Source organism: Thamnophis elegans, chromosome 11, assembly GCF_009769535.1.
Source record: "Thamnophis elegans isolate rThaEle1 chromosome 11, rThaEle1.pri, whole genome shotgun sequence".
In the NCBI taxonomy this organism is placed as follows: Eukaryota; Metazoa; Chordata; class Lepidosauria; order Squamata; family Colubridae; genus Thamnophis; species Thamnophis elegans.
The window spans coordinates 30,942,640-30,963,739 of record NC_045551.1 but is presented as its reverse complement, the minus strand read 5'-3'; the positions used below and the strand labels follow the sequence as shown (position 1 = coordinate 30,963,739).

Here is a 21,100-nt window from a genome sequence, read left to right as displayed (position 1 = left end):
TATAGGTCTGAGGCCTGCAGCAGTACGAGTAAAGGTGGCGGAGGGCCCAGTGCGTGGCATCAAGTAAGCTGAGGAAGCCTGGGCCTCAGTAACAACTGGGGGAAGTTGGATCCCCAACCCCCCCACCCCAGCCTCCGAAATAACAGGTAATTGGCGATCAGGAGACCAGGCCTGGTGTCCTGCTGGTTGTGGAATAGGAGCTGGTGAAATATGCTGAGAAACTAGCGTGGAAGGAGAAACTCTACCTTTCCCAGAAGCCTTAGAAACGTTCTTTGATTTATCTTTCTTTTTATGGCTTTTATCCGGAGCCCTGGATGCCTCCCTGGGCCTCTGGCTAGTGGTTCTAGATGCGGCCCTGCCAGGCCTCGAATTAACCCCCGCTTGGGCAGAATGCTGGGCCTCAGTAGAGGACTCTACAGTACCCCCTGAGGTGGATTGATCGGCCATTGTAACTTTAAGAAGTGAAAAGACTCAAATAATACAAAAAAGCCCCGGTTTACTGTGCAAGAACTGCAGCCTCGTGGTCAACAAAGGCAGTGGCAGCGCGATCCTCTCACCAGGGTGAACAAGCTCGAAGTGAGGGAAATGGGAGGGGCGATGACTCAGCAGCTTTCCCGGCGCGAAGAGACCAACGCCCCATCTCAAAGGCCTAGGGCGCATGCGTCGGAAACGGCCTCAAAATGGTGGCCGCAATTCAAGCGCCAATATTCAAACCGGCCGTTAGTTAGCAAGCCGGTCCGAAACTCCCTCGCAGGAAGAGATGCCTGTGGCAGCGCCAGAGCGGTCCTGTCGCTCCCAGCAGCGACGCAGCCAGACAGACCGCGCCGCGGACGGCGGGCGAACATGGCTGGTCTTCCTGGATTAACCGCGCCATGAACGGTGGGAATTCCCGGTCCTCCGATGCGGCTGGAAAGGCTTCAGGCGCAGTAACAAGCCATCAGCTAAAAGCCTCATCGCGAAGCCCAAACGGCAAGCCCAGAAGGCAGAATGGGCGGTAAGCCCAGCGCCAAGCCTCCCATCCAATGATCCAAGCTAGTTCCAAGCCCAAAGGCAGCGGCTGCAAGAGCCAGCAATGCCTGCCACGAATCAAAACGGGTAGGAAAACCGGCAGACAGCGAACTGTCGCCTCTCCTTACATACCAAATAAGAAACATTCACACACATCCCCATGAAAATCCAAACAAAGGCAAACTTTATCTCAGAAGACTGGAGAGAAAATTGGTATACGTCTCGTCTGGCTGGACTGAGTTAAAAAACTGACCCTACCAGTCAGAGGAGGCGTGGTCACCAATTTGCATAACTCAGTCTCTAGGCTAATGGACAAAGTTAACCCATGCTTGGATTCCCCAAGCAGCACACAGGAGAATTAACCTGTATAATCTATCTTCCAACTGTAGGAAATTTTGTTCCACTTACATAATTATTAAGAAAATATCTATGATATTAAGTTTGTTTTCTGCATGTGGCTTATTAAACTATAAACATATGTACCCTGATATTCTAAATTCAGTACTAATTCATCTGTTTATATTTATTCAACTTCATTTCATTGTACTTCTTAAAATATTTTTCAGACAAGATGACAGAGTCAACTAACTTACATTTCTGTTCTAACTGAATTATTTTTCCTACTAATCTCTACATTTTGAAAAAAATTAGTTTCCCTCTGCCAATGTATTAATCACTGATAAGGCTTAGTGGTTCAGTTTACATATCTTGTTAGGCTGCAAAGAGATTGCCTGGTTTTGCCTTATCATGTTTTGAGAACATACTATACCTAATTGTGACTTATTCAATATATCATGATTAAACAAGACATGCCCTAGCAAGATATGCAAACACACACTCTGTATGATTGTGCACTTACTGATAATTTTTGGAAATTACTTATTACTTTGGCCCATTATTCCTTAGTAAAAATGAAATATTTTTCTGGGCTGTTCCTCTATTAATTTGAGCTACAGATTTGAAAATCCTATCCTTGCAAGTCCTATACTTTTCAACACCATTCATACAACTTCTTTTAACTTAACCTGTTTAAGTATTTATCCTCTATATGAATTATTTGTTGTCTTATGACTTACCTCTGCCTCAATTTCATCATAGAGAAATTGTTTCTTGAATTTGGTGAGTGCATAATGAGCACTGTCATTATACAGGTCCAAAGAATATAGAACATATCTAAACAAGAGATGAAAACACAGTCAGTGATGTGTAAAATACTCCTACGGTTTGTCTTAATATACCAAGCTGCTGTTCAAGGCAAAACTGTTAAAACTTTAATAAGAAAAGTACAGCATTTATCTGCCCAATACTTTGTGTGCAACTTTGTATTCAAATAATTTTAAATATTCTTATCTCATTTCGACTAAAATTTAGTGATTACAAGTCAATTACAAAACAAGAAGAGAAAGAACTTTATTAGCCTTACTCCATCATTGATGCTTCCTTGGTCTCCAATATGTGGTCAGTTAGAATCCAAGGCATAGACATCTCAATGGGGAACTGGATTCTTCTGCCCATTGTGAGCTCCAGAAAGAATTCCCTGAACCATAGCTGGGACAAATCACAGCACTGCTGGAGGGTTTCTTATTGAAAAGGAAATTATATCAAATTAATTTTGATTGAAACCAGGGAGAACAGCTACTTTAATAGTGCAGTGTTATAGAAGCACAACCGCGTAAGAGACGCTGCAATAGCATGTGAAGAAACTGAAACTAGCATTTGGATGGAGTGCCTAAAGAGTTATTGTAAATTGCTGCTGCTGCTGCTGCTGCTGCTGAGACAAATAGACACCAAAAATACAAATGGGTTTCTTACTGAAAACTTTGGCAGAGGAAGTATCGTCAGTTTTGTAGTACAGATGTTCTAAACCATTCTCCCAATTTGTGCTAAATATTGAGAACATCACCTTTTCAGCTCTTGCAAAGGAAAATGGAAATTTCTTGCAACAGCCATCATTATTATTTATTTTACCCGATTAGATTATTTGCCTTACCACATTTATTTTTCTGCTACAATATGCACTGATCAGATGGATACTTAATGAAAAATATTTGTGTATAGGAGTAAGTAGAAGGAATAGTTAAGAACAAGTAAATTGTTTTCAAAACACAAGATTCCTTCTGGACTGCCATAATAGAAGTGTTTTCAGTAAGTTAGAACACTGATTCCCAAAAATTTTATTAAGAGATTCTTAAGAGTATTTCCTGGTCTCTAATATAGAGTAGAATTTTAAAGTATAAGGTAACCTTAAAAAAAATGTAACAGAGCCCAAAAAGCCACGTGCATCTTTCAACTCTGACCAGCATTGTGTACATAGTGCTTTATAGAAAGCTTCTGTAATACACACATACATTTCTTACAGCTGGCTAAGCAGAGATAATCTTGTTTCTTATAGCAATATCCAGCCCAAACAAATGATGCTAATGGCAGACCCTCTCCAAAAACTCCACAGAATCTCAATTCAGTGCTTAGGAATCAGTGTACTATCCGCTAGCATTGTTTCTGAAGGACATTGAAATACAAACTCTCCCCCCATTCAAAGCGAAACTATCCAACCACATTGTGGATTGAACAGGCAATGCAGTATGATACACCCTAACACATGTCAATAGGTAAATCCACTTGAACAACATGCTTCCGATTAAAGCCAATAATATTGAAAATGGTAGCCAAACAAGGCAAGATACTTAATCTCTCCTTAGAAAAAAAAGGGATGAGAAACAAACTAGGCAAACATTTTTGCTATTTTCACAGGATCAACATAGGGGCTCTTATTTGGCAACTATTTATGAACAACAAAACCATTCCAACTAGAAAAATCTATCAAGTAAATCTGTTTAAGCCTAGGGTTGTATGTAATACAGGTAGTCATTGATTTACAACAGTTTGTTTAGTGATCATTCAAAGTTACAATAGCACTGAAAAATGTGACTTATGATGTTTTTCCCAGTTATGACCTTTGCAGCATTCCATTATCATCTGATCAAAATCCAAATGTTTGGCAACTGGTTCATATTTATGACCGTTGCTATGCCCCAAGGTCGTGTGATCACCTTTTTGTGACCTCATGACAAGCTAAGTCAATGGGGAAGCCAGATTCACTTTAACAACTGGGTTGCTAACTTATCAAGTGTAGTGATTCACTTAACAACTGTGGCAAGAAAGGTCATAAAATGGAGCAAAGTTCACTTAACAAACGTCTCATTTAGCAACAGAAATTTGCAGCTCAATTGTGGTCGTAAGTCGTGGAGTACCTGTATTCTCAAATGTGAAAGACTTAACAAAAGTCTTTTTGGATCAGACAGAGGGACCACATAGTATTAGGTTATGTTTGCCACCTTAAGTTATTTCTAAAAATAATAAAGGCAGGATTTAAAATAAATAAATAAATAAATAAATAATCAATCCAGCATCCTGTTTTTCTCAACAGCAGGAAAAAAGATGCCAAGCTGCTAAGTTCTGATAGAATATTTTAAATAAGAGTAAAGTTAAATAAATCGGAAACATTTTCCCAGGATGTGTTAGAAGTATTAGGACATGCTGAAGCTGAACATTGATCATCTACGTATGTATCTTACCACTGAAATTTATCAAGTGAGTGTAGAAGAAAGACTCTCGATGGAATTTTTCAATGTCCAATATGGTGGGCCCCTCAAGGCTACTTCTCAAGGTTTTCTTGGAACCACTTTTGTCAGCAATGAGGGACTCTAACATGGTTCTCACCATGTAAAGCTGCATTATTAAACAGAACATTCATGTCGGAGGAAAAACATACATAGCACATTAGTCGAGCTTTACTTATCTGCCAAAAGGAAGATTACTTCAATTTGCAACCTGATAAGGAAAGTAAAAAATAATTAACCTGAAGGAAACTGAAAGGGGGAAAGCACCACAATTTGCAGTGGAACAGTTCATGGCATGACATTATTTAAAAATAATAAGTAATGCCTTACCACCAAAATTTAAAAGAGTGGGATAGATGTAGGACTGCCTCAGAAACTTGTTTATCACATGCAATAACTTTTCCATTCCCAGAGATCTGAGCTGCTTCAACAGCTCTGCATAGTTTAAGGACTCTGTCATAGAACGAACCAGGAAGAGCTAACAGAAAAGGAAAAGGCAAAAGAGGAAAAGAGAGACTCCGTTAATAAATACACATGGGTAAATAGAGAAAAGGAGAAAGCACAAAATCAGACGAATATACAGTGTATTAGTTTGTTAAAATATGAATAGCAAGACAATGAAGAATACAGAACCCTTTGACCAACAAGTAAGAAGTTTTATTTATTCAGCCTACACATTTCATTATAGCACATAAAAAGATCTTAAGTTTGTTAAGGAAGCTTAACAATCAAATTCAAAGATCATTCATTTTCCTATGACAAAGATTTCTTGTTCCAACACAGCATGCCAAAGAACTGAGGATGATGCAACTAACACGAAAACTGCAAGCAATATTATTTCACAACTGATTGATTGGAATCATTTTTATTTGTCTAAATAAATAAATAGGTAGTTAGATAGATAGAGAACTGTGAAAGAAAAGTAAAAGGCACTAAAGAAAGTTCAAGAAAAGAAAGCTGATGACAGGTAACCTGTCCTGGTAAATTCTATTGAGGGTGCCACAAACATCAGTGGAACTGGACATGTAGCATACTCAAGAACAAGTTCCCAAGCAATAACATTTTTAGTCCATACACAATGGCTATGGAATTCAGCATAGCCTTGTATGAGTTTGACATGAGCTTAATGCATATTAATCAAAAGACTATAATTATTTGGTACTTGTTTCCCTTGTGTTCTAAGCCAAATAAGTTAGAGCTTTAAAAGTTTAACTTTACAGGATATATTCAAAGGTTTAAGTGGAGAAAAACATATTCCTCTCCTTCACCTCAATATAGCAACCAATTGAAAACCCCACCAAACAGTTAAAATTTAAGTGGAAAATAGGCCATGATGTTTTTCAGGAGCAAAATCTTGAGCATATCAAAAATCTAAATCCCAATAATTTGTAGTCATCTTTAGAGCTATGACAAACTTTGTATTTAAACAAAGGATTACTTGCATTGAATAAAAAAGTGGCAGAAAAAACATAATCAGCAAAGAAAATTATAAAATAGAATCCCTGATAAAATCGCCTAAAATTGATGACATTTTAAATACATTTATTTCACAGTAATTTTTGTTGTTGGTCAGTGACACCCATGCAAGAATTAGTAGAGGGAGTTACCTGGGTACTGGAGGGACCTACAGCACGCCTTGGAACTTTAACATCAAAGCCACTTTTGGGATCTTTCTCTCCCCTTAGTGCAGGGTCATTAAATGGTTCACGCCCACCTTCCCAGTCACACACAGTCTTTCTGATAGCCTGTAGAATACTAACCATAATTCAAGAGGGTTTGTGAGCATCAGCTAGTCCTTAAGAATCACAAGGAACTAGATATATGCTTATTATTAGTTATTATACACGAATAATTGTGATATTAAAATATATTAGCAATTGATAATGCTATCATTTTATAAATCAGTCTGGAAGCATGCAAATTTTAAACCTTGAGAAAAAAATTCTTGCCACAATAAACACAAAAACAACTAAAGCCTCCCTCACGTGTAATATATGTGATGTTGATAGGTGAGGACCAATCCCTGATATCTGCAACCAACAATACATTTAGAACTTCAAATTATGTTGATTCCATGTAGTGTGAAAGTATATGAAATGTGATTTCATGTACTGAAGAAAGAAGTTTATTTATATAAATTAGGGATGGGCAAAACATCTGACCACATAATAGGCAGTTCTGGGATCTAGGCATAGACAAAAAATTGTTTGATTGTGGGCCTAGATCATAATTTTAGGATGTTTAGGCTGTCATTATCTAAGGGACTGCCGCTTTGATCAATTTTTAAAGACCTATTACTTACTCTCAAGAAATCATAACAATTAAAGGCAAGTAGGATAAATTTATTTTCAGTGTTCTTTCCAAAGATGTATTTTACCAAAAGCTAGTGTTATGTAAACGTAACTTTCTATTTCTTCTCTTTCAATTTCTGATAAATGCCTATTTTGGATTACAGGTAGTCTTTGACTTACAACAGTTCATTTAGTGACCTCTCAAAGTTACAATGGCATTGAAAAATGTTATTTATGATTGTTTTTCAGTTACAACCTTTGCAGCATCCCCATGATCATGTGATAAAAATTCAGATGCTTGGCGACTGGTTCATATTTATGACCTTTGCTGTGTCCCAAGGTCATGTGATCACATTTTGTAACCTTCTGACAAGCCTTCTGTCAATGGGGAAGCCAGATTCACTTAACAACTGGGCTACTAACTTATCAAATGAAGTGGTTCATTTAAAATTGTGGCAATAAAGATTGTAAAATGGGGCAAAATTCACTTAACAAATGTCTCACTTAACAACATAAATTTTGGGCTGATTGTGGTCATAAGTCAAGGACTACACATATTGGCATCCAATATTGCCAACTGGTCCTGTCAATTGCAAAAGGCCACACTGTTTACATTCATACACATACTACACAAATACATTACAACATTCTAGGTTCTTGGGAAGATCTCAATGTGTATGAAACCAACACCAGCTGAAGAACTGGAAACTATGATTTCACATTGTTGTGTAGATAATAATAATAATAATAATAATAATAATAATAATAATAATAATAATAATAATGCCAAATCCGGTGAAACAACTGGCCGCTGTGATACAATTGTATTATAATAATACAATTATTATATAGCACTGCATGGCCAATTTCTGGAAAAAATAAAAGATAAAGTGGACAGTGAACAAACTTGGTTATGGTTAACAACAGGTACATTAAAGAAAGAAACAGAGTCACTAATCCTGGCTGCGCAAGAACAAGCTATCCGCACAAATGCCATTAAGGCCAAAATCGAAAAATCCTCTGATGATGCCAAATGCAGACTTTGCAAAGAAGCTGATGAAACTGTTGATCACATACTCAGCTGCTGTAAAAAAATCGCGCAGACTGATTATAAATTGCGGCACAATTCAGTAGCACAAATGATCCATTGGAATTTGTGCAAAAATTATAATATTAAAACAGCAACAAACTGGTGGGAACATCAGCCTGAAAAAGTCACCGAAAATCAGATGGTCAAGATCTTGTGGGATTTCCGTATACAAACCGACAAAATACTGGCGCATAATACACCAGACATCACACTGGTTGAGAAAAATAAGGTCACAATCATAGACATCGCAATACCAGGTGATAGCAGGGTCGCCGAGAAGGAACATGAAAAAATCGCAAGATATCAGGACTTAAAAATCGAAATTCAACGATTATGGCACAAACCAGCAGTGGTAATTCCAGTGGTAATTGGCACACTGGGTGCTATTCCAAAAGCATTGGAATTACATTTAAAACAGTTAAAAATTGACAAAATCCCCATCAGTCAAATGCAAAAAGCCGCACTGCTTGGATCTGCACGCATATTAAGAAAATACGTTACGACGTCCTAGGCCCCTGGGTGGGGCCCGACTAGTAACCAATGCCAAATCCGGCGAAACAACTGGCCGCTGTGATACAAATGTACAATAATAATAATAATAATAATAATAATAATAATAATAATAATAATAATAATAATGTTCCTCAATATTCACAAAGATAAATGCTTGAAAAAATATATAATGGTATGAATAATGTCAGTCACTACCTTTGGATGACGTTCTTCTTCTTTTTGATGGCTTGTCTTAATGGTTCTCTAAGTGTGATTTGGGCAAAGTCTTGGAGAGCAGCATAGATTGTATGACGAATGGCATGATTGAAGACACTTTCCATTCTCCCCATCAACACCTGTAATCCTTTAATCATTGCAATGACCTGCATGGGGGAGAAGAGGGAATGTTAGTTTTGTCTAATGAGGCAGATTTATAGGAGGGCAAGCTAGAAATTTTGCAGAACTCATCTGCATTCTCTTACCTCTACAAGAGCAAATTTTTCTTCACTTGTATAATTATAGCGAGTTGCTCTTTCATACTCCTCAGCATTGTCAGGGCAATCTTTGTTAGAATATTTGTCAGTCGGGTGTACTAACTTCCATGAATACTGAAATCAACAAAGAAAATGAGAATGACACAGAACTGAGCAAAATAAAACAAAACTTTCCATTCACTATTGAATATATAGAGACTTGTACCTCTTAATTAGCAGCTGACATGGGATGCATTCCACATATTCTACTTAAAAGAATAACCCTTCTATATATGCACTGCTACATTTATCCAGGCTCTACTGAATTGGCTTGATATAGGGTATCTTTCAGTCTAGAAGAAGTATCCATCTCAATCTAGGCAACTAATTGCCACATAAGACTAGTTGCAAGTATTTAAATCCAAACTGATACTTTAAAATGTAGCACAGCATACTAGAATCAAATATAATGCAGCAAAATAATATTAATATTTCTGTCATGGTACATTTCAAAAGGCAGTTATTAATTTGCTCATATATATTAAGTACCAATGATATAAAATCACTCAAAATAACACCTATCATTAAGAAAAGAAACTCCTATAATTTGTTGTGAATTATAAGTGAAGTTATACTGATGGATATCACAGTTTAATACCCTTTCCCAGAGTTAAGACATGAAGTTCTATGTGAACTTCTTTTGTCCTGATCTCTTGTTCTGTTTGAGAAATCCCAACTTTACAAGACCATCAGAGTAACTTCTGTTAACAGATATATTATAAGCAACATTATTCACGGATGTCCTCCAGAAATTTATAAAAATATCCTATGTTATAAATAAAAGGCTATACATTAAATGAAGTGCCCATATCACACATATGGTGGACAATGTTTTGAGATAGGTGCTTTAGTCTCAATTTTAAAAAAACTGAAAATGGGGAGGGGGGCTACAAGGGCATGGCTGGTGTCAAAGTGAGTACCTAATGTAACCAGTCACAAATTTGTTGTCTGTATCTAAATTATTATGAATGGGAAAGGGTTATTTTACACAAAATAGTCATCAGAAGCCTAACACATCTATTTTACATTGTACCAGAAATTAAACACTGAAAAAGCAGTTATCCTACAAAGAAATCCACCATTTTGCCATGGGCTGCACCATCGGCTGCCAAAGCAGACTGACTTTTTTGGTATCCTGCAGATGTCCTATGCTGACACAGAAGGTGTGCCTCTGAAATACTGCTTTTGAGATGGGACCGTATCATAGTACAAAACGATTTACATGTGTATTCAAAGGTCTACAATAACAATGAAGGTGATTGGTCAAATATGTGGGCCGGGCCTGGCCTGGAAATTTCCGAGATTATTCTATTGTATGGGCCCTCTGCTAGAAGGAATAACGAACAATTATTCCTTCTAGCAAAGGGCCCATACAACAGAATAACCTTGCAGATTTCCAGGCCAGGTCCATATTTGTCATCAGTTGTGTTGTGGATGGGCACAACACAACTACTACTTGTGCTATGTTGTCATGTGATTGTGATAAAGAGAAACTTGGGTCCCTCAAACCATGTTGAGTTAACTGGTGAAAAAATTGCTTCACAATTCAACAAATGTGATATTTGGCCACAATAGCTATGATAACTTTAGATCTGCTGAAGATATGACTATCCATGTTGTGATTCTTAATTCACGTATGTTGGACTGGAAATAACCAATAAGATTTTATTACTAAAATGCAACCTAAGATTACAATTATATATTTTTTCTCAATTTCTCCTTTAAAACTTCCTATCCATTTTTTCCACATACCACTTCCATAACATGTGCACTCCACTGTGATAGAAGTTGGAGACCCTGAAGAGAAAGATCAAAAAGTTTCCGATACTCAGCATCTGTTTTCTGAGCTTCTTGACGTCCTGATCCAGTAACCACCTACAAAGGATGTATGACTGTTAAATGATTTTATATAAAATGAAAGCCAGGTTTAAATGCAAAGAACCAACAAATACAAAGAATCATTTTTATTAAAATTAAGTGAGAATTTGTGATGGTCCAATATTAACTCTATTCATTTGATACCCTCAAAATATGTGGCTTTACAAAAGTAATGCCCACCATCTAAAAGATCTGGTCTAGTTAAATAAGCAATTTGAAAATTAAGTGAATCTGTTCTTACACGGTTTCTTCATGTAAAGAGCATGAATATCAACATGGTGCAGGAGAATATGTTAATTTATAAATAGAATGCATTTATATCATTAACTTCTTCATACAAGGCTATTTGATCTAGTATCCTTATGGCTTGGTGCAAGGGTGGGGTAGAATAGGAAGTTTAGTTAGAAACCAGGTTCAAAAATCTTTTACTGATGGTTTCAGTTACATTTCAACACCCAAGGGATATGCTCAAAAACATTTGGGAACGGAATCCAACAATCCTCAAAACTCTTATCAATTGACATTATGTTGTTTATGCAATTAACAAATCTCTGCCTAGATTTTAAGAAAAAGCCATCTTCAAAAAGAATTTGTTATAAAACAGGAATTCAGAAATCTGAATTCATAAGCAGAACTGTACTTCATACCCAGAGTAAATCTTCTATTGACATAGAATAGGAATAAGTTTAAATGGTCTGTAAAAGGAAGTTACATACTAGAGTCTCTTGAGTGAAGCATGCAAAATAATTGGTCATAATGTAAAATTACCTCTGCTTAAAATGTACTCCCCACTAATCCACATACCTCATTATTGCTGTAACGAGCCAGTTCTGAAATAAAACGCATGTGATCATCTCTTATCTGGATCATTTGCTCACAGATGTTGTATTGGGGACTACTGCCAGAAGAAGTACATGTCCATCTGCAAAAGTAACACAAAATGTGAAATGATCACACTACCGAGAAGGAGGAAACTTCCAATTAATAATTATTTCAAAACATTTTGAAACTACTTTGCAGGAACTAAATGATGTACAAGTATCCCCCATTTAAATATAATTTAAAACATAAAGTAACATAGCCAATCCCAACAATTACCAGTAATACAATTTTAAAGGCTATATGAAGAAGATGCAACTTAATCAGACTCAACGTTTTAAGAATGTACAAGAAAAGCAAGCTCCTGTAAATAGGAGCAACTTAAAACAGATCGCTCCTGAAGAACTTCATGTTCAAGCACATCTACTCCCTCAGACACATTTAAATCTTTAAAGATTAAAACCAAAACTCCAAAATGAGATCAGAAAATAGTGAAAAAGTGAAATAGTGAAAAAAGAATAAATTGGCACAGTGAATGTTATACTTTCCAAAGTTTGCTTAATATTTAGGAGAAATTAAATTCAAGTTCAAAGAGAAAAGATCAGGCCAACATAGCTTCAACCGGGTCTACCCAATACGATGAGGAAACATGTCAGCAATTTGGAGAGTGGCTTCAAGCTGGCCATGCCCACCCAGTTGGCCATGCCCCCCATTCCCCCCACCCCAGATCCACCACAGTCAATGCAGCCCTCAATGAAATTGAGTTTGACACCCCTGATCTAACGTCTTTAGTTGTTGCTATCAAGGTAACCTTACCCTATATCATGATTTTAAGTGATATAATAAAGCTGATAATAATATAAAGCAATTCTACAGCATGCTTTACAAAGATAGCTGGATATTTTTTACTCTTACCTAGATTTATTCTCCTCGTAATGAGCGCTAGTTTTAATGTATCTTGCCAGTTCAATCTGCATGTCACCAAACAGTGGAACTACTTGCAGCTGCTATGTAAGAAATAAAATGCAAATCTTACACATATTTCACGCTCCCATATTTTTCAAATAAGCTGCTTATATACCATTAAAATGTATGCAATTATTACAAAGCAATCATAAAATCATGGATGCAAGTAAGAACGTCATTTAAAACAATGTGCAAAAAATTCAATACAATGTAATTTTGCTATAATAAATATAATAGTCTTTTCCAAAACCTCATAAATAGAGTGAAGCCAGTAAACGATACCCAGTATATCAACACCATTCAACTATTTCAATTAAAACTCAGGCAAAAACATCCACAGGGCAAAATGCCTCCTGAACAGGTTCTATGCCTGAACTATTATACCTTTTAAGCATAACAGGTGGCTATATAATCAGAGCTTGGAAAGCTTTCAATGTGCAAACAACCAAGTATCTTAAAAATACTTTGCTATTTATGGCATTTTTTTCTGTACACTACAAAATTGACTCTTATAAACCTGTTGTTTGGTTGTCAAGGATTCAGCCTGTTGCATAAGAAACAAAGATATTCATAAAAATACATTACTACTCAGATTAACAATTCTTCACCAACCTTAAAAAACTTGTCAATCTTTGTGAGATTTATCCTCTTTTTGGCATCTAATTTATAGATGTTACTGACGCTTCCATCCATCAGGTATAAACCAAAACCCATCACCTATAAAAAAAAGAACATAGGAATATTACTTTCAGATAAGAATAAAAGCCTATTTATCTGAAGCATTTTACCTTGCTGTTCAGCCCAAAGAAGCTCTAAGAAGAGTTTACAAGAATTAGTAACAGGACAGTTGTTACATGGGAGTTTACAATCCAAGACACATGGCATAAAGTAGATCAGAAGAAAGAGAAAAAAATGATTACACCAGAAACAATAAAAGTAGGCAGCTGGATTTTTTTCATATTTAACAAAAATGCTAAAAACCAGAGATATGGTTCTCTGGTAAATTGGCACAATATGCACTGGGATCAATAAAACATGCTAACCAATGTTAAGTCTTCTATAATATGTAATTAAATACTGGGTGATATATGCTTTAGAAACTTCTGTGTTAGCTTCTTTGCACAATCTCTACTTGTTCAATTTTAAAGACGACTACCACCACTGAGAATTAAATGCACTGGTATTTTCAAAAATTATTATGTTCATTTTGCTAAACGTCAGCGCAATTAATAAATGCTGAATCAATTTGTTCCACTAACCACTGAGTCCAAAACATTTACTTCTGGAATTCGCTTACTACCTATGACCAAATTGCTTTGATGTATTCATTCCATTCTGGTCTTTTCATCTGAAGGAAGGGAAGGGAAGAAAAAGAAAGGAAAGGAAAGGAAAGGAAGAGAGATTTGTAGGAGACAATAAAAAGATATAAACATTTCAGTAGAATAATTGTTCTGATGTATTAGCATTTCAAGTGAACTCTTTGCCAGCACCTCACCCCACACCATCTCACCCTGTTTTTATAGTTTCCAGCAATATAACTTACTTTTAGAAGCATATGCTTCTCATTGGGTGTTAGGTACATTTTATTTTCATAGTAATCTATACATAGATTCACAATATCAGCTAGTAGTTCTTCATACCCAGGAATTACTTCCAGTTGTTGCTGTAAAGACTAGAATAAAGCAAAGCATGTGATTTAACATTGTCTTAAATCATACTAAAACAATGAAAAATGAATCAATGAATACCATCCAGTATTATTAAGATACCAGATTAGAAGTGCCTATACTTTTATTAATTACACAGCAAAAAATTGAATTTTGTAAACGTAATGTATTGAATAATGTAAATTCAAAGAATAGATTAATGGTTAATTTATATAATGTTAGTGTTAAATGTAAAACATACTTGTGTAATCTTGTGATTGGCAAGAAACATGGAAAGATTCTGGGATTAATGGTTAATTTATATAACGTTAGTGTTAAATGTAAAACATACTTGTGTAATCTTGTTGTGATTGGCAAGAAACATGGAAAGATTCTGGGATTCTTGAATAGATTGAGGATCAGCCATTTTACGTAAAAACTGGGCCGCCCTTTCAAGGAAAAAAGGGAAAATTAGTTAAATCTACAAAAATAATTCTAATTATACCATTTTATGATTTCTCGGATTCTTCAGCAAATTGTTTATATCTATAAGTTAATGTTATTTCACAATCAGTTATATAAATTAAGAAACAGAGGCTATATCTTTAATAAATCAGTATAAGTATAATCTTTATTGTCACTTTACTTAAATACAACGAAATTGGTTGTAAAAAGGAAAGATCCATAGTAGCTACAGTACCTGTGACTACATAGTCTCATCTTCCTAGACTGTAATCCTGAGATTTTTCTAGGGTTTCCATTTAAATTCTATGTCCTGCCACATGCAACACTTTTTAAATCAACCAAGGTTACCATCTGCTCAGGTTCAGTGAATGAGTAATAAGAAAAAAAGCTAATCACAATGTGAAAGTAAAGCCATGGTATTACTATAGTTTATTACATTATAAAATATTATAGTTTTAATCACAGTAAAAATGTAGTATTCAATTCAGCAACCAAACCTGTTTACACATGATACACGTATGTAAGCAAAAATGCTTTTCTGTTAACTGAAAAGGTGAACCTTCTTCCTTGGTAGTTGCTAATGCTCAAAAGTAGACACTGAAAATACTTCATCTAAGAAAGTAACTGGAATTAGTAAATTAGTCCTTAACAATCATGGCTTTGTGAAAAGAAAAGAAAATATTCTAATTTTGGGTCTCTGTTCTGCTGACTAGTTAAATAAAGAATAGACTCATTGCCCAAAATCAATAGTTTTCCTTTCTCTGTTGCTTATTCTTCTTATTAAATCCCTATTTAGATATTTCATATTATTAAGCCATCTTTGGTAAGAATAAAAGTGGATTTAAAAACATATAACCAAAATAGACTGAAATGCAAGATATCACTCTTAAATTCTTGAACTGTTTTATTACAGGTAATCCTTGACTTATGTTCATTTTGTGACCATTTGAAGTTACAAAAGCACTGAAAAAAGTGACTAATGACCGTTTTTCACACTTACAACCAATGTCCCTATGGCCACACAATCAAAATTTAGATGCTTGGCAACTGACTCGTGTTTATGACTGTTGCAGTGTCCCGGGATCGTGTGGTCACCTTTTGTGACCTTTTGACAAGCAGAGTCAATGGAGAAGCCAGATTCACTTAACAACTGTGTTAAGAAATTAGCAATGGCAGCAAGTCATTTAACATCTGTGGTAACAAAGATCGTAAAATGGGGTAAAATTAATTTAACAATTGTCTCGCTTAGCAACAGAAATGTTGAGCTCAATTGTGGTCGTAAGTCAAAGACTACCTATATACCGAAGTCGTACAAGTACAGAGGAAAAGGAATAGTAAAATAGTACTTTCAACAACAGATTAAAAACTCCTATGAGATAAGCCTGATATATTTAAGACTTCAAAGACGCTACTATGACACTTAGAGGAATGGAAACTGAAACTCCCATCTAATATGTAATAAATAAGTAATATGTGATAATTATCTAATATATAATAAAAATATCAGATAATGAAGTGAAAACAGAAGTTTGTCATTTTCAGTTGCCAGCTGAAAGCTGATTTTAAAAAAGTATCAGGTATTCTTCATTTCCCAACCCACAAAGGTTAACAGATGATCATGAATGCAAGAGCAAACAAGGGGGCAGTAGGATTCCTACAAGGAAATCCTACATATAATGTATTTGTCGAAGACAAGACAAAGAAAGGAGGAAGGAAGGAGTTAATGAGCCCATTAATAATTACCATATTTTTCAGAGTTTATGACATACCTTTTTCCCTCAAAAAAAAAAGGATGAAAATCTGGGTGCGTCTTATGCACTGACTGCAGAATTTTTTTGCCTCCTGAAACCCCTCCCTTCACCACAATGACGGTGCATAGCTTGTAGGGGGCTTTCAGAGAGCTCCTGGGGGCTGGGGAGGGCAGAAATGAGCAAAAAAGGGCCATTTTTTGCTCGTTTTTGCCCCCCAAGAAACACTCTACAAGCCTCCTAAGGGCTATTCATACCCTTTTTTTGAAAGAAAAAAAAAACGGGCCCGTTTTTGCGAAAAACAAGCCATTCTGGGGATGTTTGCAGAGTGCAAAAACTTTTTTTTTTAATTTGCCTCTTCAAAACCTTGGCGCGTCTTATACTCCTAATCAACACCTGGCTCATTTCTGTCAGGCAAATTTTGGCAAACATAATCTCAGAAGGGATGGTTTTGTGCAGGTTGTAAAAACTCAGAAGCAAGTCCAAATGTATGCAATGAATATCGTGCATTTTGCTATAGCAAAATATAAGACCTTGCACATATCATACATGCCCTTCCTGTGTTGGCAAGGGGAAAAAATCATCTTTAATGAACTGAAAACATGATGAACTGAGTGGCTGGTTTTGCTGAAGGGTACAATATTGTGGCACAAACCTTCCTACAAATCATAAGTGACAGGCTTTCTGCCATCATGACAGATTTACAGTATTCAATATTTAGTCTAAGTGAAGGGAAAATGGAAAGCAGAACATTTATCTACAGGATCCAGAGGTAACAATTCATTAAAACTGTTAGAGTCATGTCTTTAACAAATGTTTAGCTTTATTAATATTTCAACTTGAACCTAATTATGAAGTTATTTTGCACAGATGAAGTATATAAAATGAAACAATCGTATCAAAGTTCTTTTCAACAAGAATAATGGCATATGACTAAAGAAAACTACTGCCACCTTGTGGTCCAACTGTTCCAGTCTACTTTTACTCTAGTGTTTTTCCCCTAAAGGGAAAATCCTGCAGAGTGAGTCCATTTTAAATACATACTGTGGTTCGCTGGTATCTAGCTCCGTTTAAATTAAATTAAATATGCTGTAATGATTTGTATTATTGTTAGAGAGAGCAAGCATCTAAAGCAGATTTTAATCATATGTTTTAGTCAAATGAACTATTCATTCATTTACTTTTTTTATGCCACCCATCTCCCCTATAAGATGATTCTGAGTGGCATATCCATTAGCCTGGATTGATGCCTCATGGAATATTTAATAAAAGACCTGCTACCAGTTACTGGGAAATTCTAGTTATTGATGTACTATTTAGAAAACATGTTTAGATTTCCAACATATATTCATTCTATCAATATTAGCAAAGTAGACACTGTAAAACACAGAAGAGCATTAGAAATATCTAAATGTATGAACTGGTATAGAAAACATGACAATCAGGTTCACCCAACGTGTGTTTTGCAAAGCCTTTAAGGCCTGTTTTGCTATTGAACCTGGAGCCCTGATTATATGGGTGAGTCTGTTTCTGGGTTGTATTAACTGAGAAGTTAATTGTAGGTTCTTTGCTGAGCTGCTGTTTATTTATGTTTTGTATACATTTATAATGAATTATATTCATTATTGTACTTGTTACTTTTTTAAAAAACCTCTCACCGCTTGTAGGCTGAATGGTCATTCTTCACACTGCATTTCATATTTTTCAGCTCATCTAAAACAGCAAACATGTTGATAAATTTTCCAAGAGTGATCAAATAAGCTTCAGATACAAAGTCTTTCCTCCTTTCTGCATGACACAAGCGTTTCACCTCTCCACAGAATCTTTCAATGGCATTTCTCTGTGCATAAAAATAAATCCATATTTTAAAAAACCAGCACAAAGGGCAAGCTATTTCCCTCTTAACTGCAAGTACAATATGATGCCAATAGAACCAGACTATATACACAAATTGCATTAATTGGATTTTTCCAGACACATTCAAAAACTCTTTGTGAGACTTCTTTATTTAGAACAATATAAAGCATCTATCTTCTATTCAACAGATAAGGTATGGCAGGGACAATACCATAATAGAAGCATTAAAAAAAGGGTGGGGTGGGGTGTTGGACAGAGAGATGCTAGTAATTAACAACTATTTACCTGAAAATACATAAAATTCATCAGCTTGGTGACCTCTGGTTCAAGTACTTCCACAGTTTTTTCATAAATTTCCACTCTATTAGGCTGCTCATTACATTTTACCTGAAAAGGAAGAAAAGTTAAAGAAAAAAACATTTCCAATTTTAAATCATGTTCTGCCATATAAAATTTTATTTTTATATGCATTTTTAAAAACAACATTTTATACTCCTTTTTATTAGTAATAAGTTTTCACAAATATTTGATTTCATAAATATTTTACATGAGTAACGGTTTTTAAGATTGATGAATTATATAAATAAAAACCTTGGTGGGCATATTCTTTCCCTGGAATCGGAGCATATATCTTTCAGTCCCAAGGATCTTATAAACACTTAGGGACTGACTAATTCTTTCTTCTTCTTCTTGTGCTATATCCGTCATCAGATGTTGGTGATCATGTTGGCGATCCTATTTTTAACAGCCACATGAAAAAGTGCTGTTGAGTTTTGTCCAAAGCAGTCCCTTAGATTTTGAAGCCATGATGTTCTTCTTCTGCCTGGGCCTCATTTGACTTCAATCTTTCTTGGAGGATTAAGTGAAATGTGCTGTATTTTTTGGGTGTCTCATCACATGCCCAAAATATTCTAACTTTTGCTTTTTTATGTTTTTGATGATCTCACTTGGCTTTCCCAGGTGGCTTACTTTCTGACTAATTACTTTGTTGGAAATAAGAGAAAGCAATATTGATTTCAATGAATTTGTTTCTTTTCTCGAGAATGATATTTTTCTGTAACTTTTAGAACTATCAGCAAAGTAGAACATTTCATCAAATTCAACAATGTCCAATTTATGCTTTATTTTTTAATGGAAGTTCAAGAGTTTTTCAAAAAATGTTTTAGTCATTCCTACACAATGTAGGAGCAATGTAGGAGCACACAGTTGGTCTTTTATGATTCTTATAAGAAACAGAAAATGCCATTGTCAGGATGTGATGCTGTATCTTTTTTTCCTCATTACTAGGTTATAATAATATAAAACTAGTTGGAGGGAAAGAGAAATTCACAAAGATGTCCATTTCCATAATAAAAGAGTCCTCAAATGAACTTGTCTAGGACTAGAGCAGGACTAGAGATGTTCTGCAATATCTCCCTCTTATGCCAGGATATGCATTAAAAGAAAAGTTATCCCTAGATGATGAAGAAACAAATATATTTGCAATTTTTGAACTGCAGCCAAATTTAGGAGCAGATGGGCTGCAAATAAGTGTTGAGTCTGTTGGATCGGCAAACTGAAGAAAATAAATGGTCTTCTGCTCACTGGGGCTGAAAAGGGAAGATTGAATGATCAAGAATGTATGCGCAGAAGCACAGTTTCCCAAACCATTTCTTCCCTACATATCAAAGATTCTATATTGTCAATGGAAGATTAAAAAATACGGAGAAATACTAAATTTTAAAAGAAGCCTTTGTATACTGCTGCTACTCCAGTGTTACTTCTATTTCTTGGCTAAAAGCCTGTGGCTAGAAACAATATATAGGGGAGGAAGAAGAGCTCCACCAGATATTAGCATCTATCTGATCCTGGCTGACTTTGAAGACCTAAGCTGGAAAGAACTGGATTATTACTGGTTTATTACTTGATAGAAGGCAGCTAGGCAATTCCAGCTAGGCTAAACTTTTTTGAAAAAAATCTAAAAGCCCAAAAGTGGCAATAGCAAACTACTTCCATACTGTTGTGACATCATGAGGACACTTCATGAGGAGACTGAAAATGGAGAAATCTGAGGAGGGAATCCCATTTGATATTTTTACAATTCTTCAAATTTAAAAGAGTGTGAGTATATGAATGTGAAAAGTAGCAAAAGAAGAGAGATAATAAAACATGATTTTTCTCTCTCCAGAATGATTTTACAAATAGTCAGAGAGGTTAAATTGGGTTGATTTCAAACACCAACATGGATATCATTCCAAAAGATTGCAAGACAGTTTTTACTTATCCTTAAATCCAAGATTATTCTTGGATTCTGGGACTAGAGAAACATATTGGGAAGGGTCATGATGTTACCTCTTAGAAACATGAATGATATATTTTTGACCATGAAGGCAATAAAGGGCACTTTGGATCTGCTTCATAAACAAAGAGATGTCTAGTTGGTTGGTATTTTCAACATCTGTGCAACTGAGAAGGGGAGGGGTATGGGGAATCTTCTTTTATGTTTGTCCAATGTATTTCTAGTTCAGTACTTCCATCTAGACTCAGTGGTTTTAGTAATTATGTCTAAAAAGCCTGAAATTATTAATAGGTCACTGAAAACATTTATGTGTGGTAAATGTATTATTAAGATATGCAATAATACAACCTATAAGAAAAAAGCTCAGAGACTGACCCATTTATAGAAGATCTCTTATTCTTATGCAACT

At 35.5% G+C, this 21,100-nt stretch overlaps 1 protein-coding gene across 1 annotated transcript in view; it reads right to left on the bottom strand.

The window, feature by feature from the left end:
- CYFIP1 (cytoplasmic FMR1 interacting protein 1) overlaps positions 1-21,100 on the bottom strand; it is a 63,192-nt gene that overhangs the window by 23,138 nt on the left and 18,954 nt on the right. Inside the window, exons 5-18 of the mRNA XM_032226645.1 lie at positions 18,699-18,800; positions 18,215-18,396; positions 14,696-14,792; positions 14,241-14,369; positions 13,310-13,414; positions 12,647-12,738; positions 11,717-11,834; positions 10,787-10,909; positions 8,984-9,109; positions 8,718-8,884; positions 6,236-6,383; positions 4,584-4,737; positions 2,432-2,588; positions 2,085-2,181 (exon numbers count right to left, since the gene is read on the bottom strand). Of these exons, the coding sequence (XP_032082536.1) occupies positions 2,085-2,181; positions 2,432-2,588; positions 4,584-4,737; positions 6,236-6,383; positions 8,718-8,884; positions 8,984-9,109; positions 10,787-10,909; positions 11,717-11,834; positions 12,647-12,738; positions 13,310-13,414; positions 14,241-14,369; positions 14,696-14,792; positions 18,215-18,396; positions 18,699-18,800 (1,797 nt within the window). The remainder of the gene's footprint in view (positions 1-2,084; positions 2,182-2,431; positions 2,589-4,583; positions 4,738-6,235; positions 6,384-8,717; positions 8,885-8,983; positions 9,110-10,786; positions 10,910-11,716; positions 11,835-12,646; positions 12,739-13,309; positions 13,415-14,240; positions 14,370-14,695; positions 14,793-18,214; positions 18,397-18,698; positions 18,801-21,100) is intronic.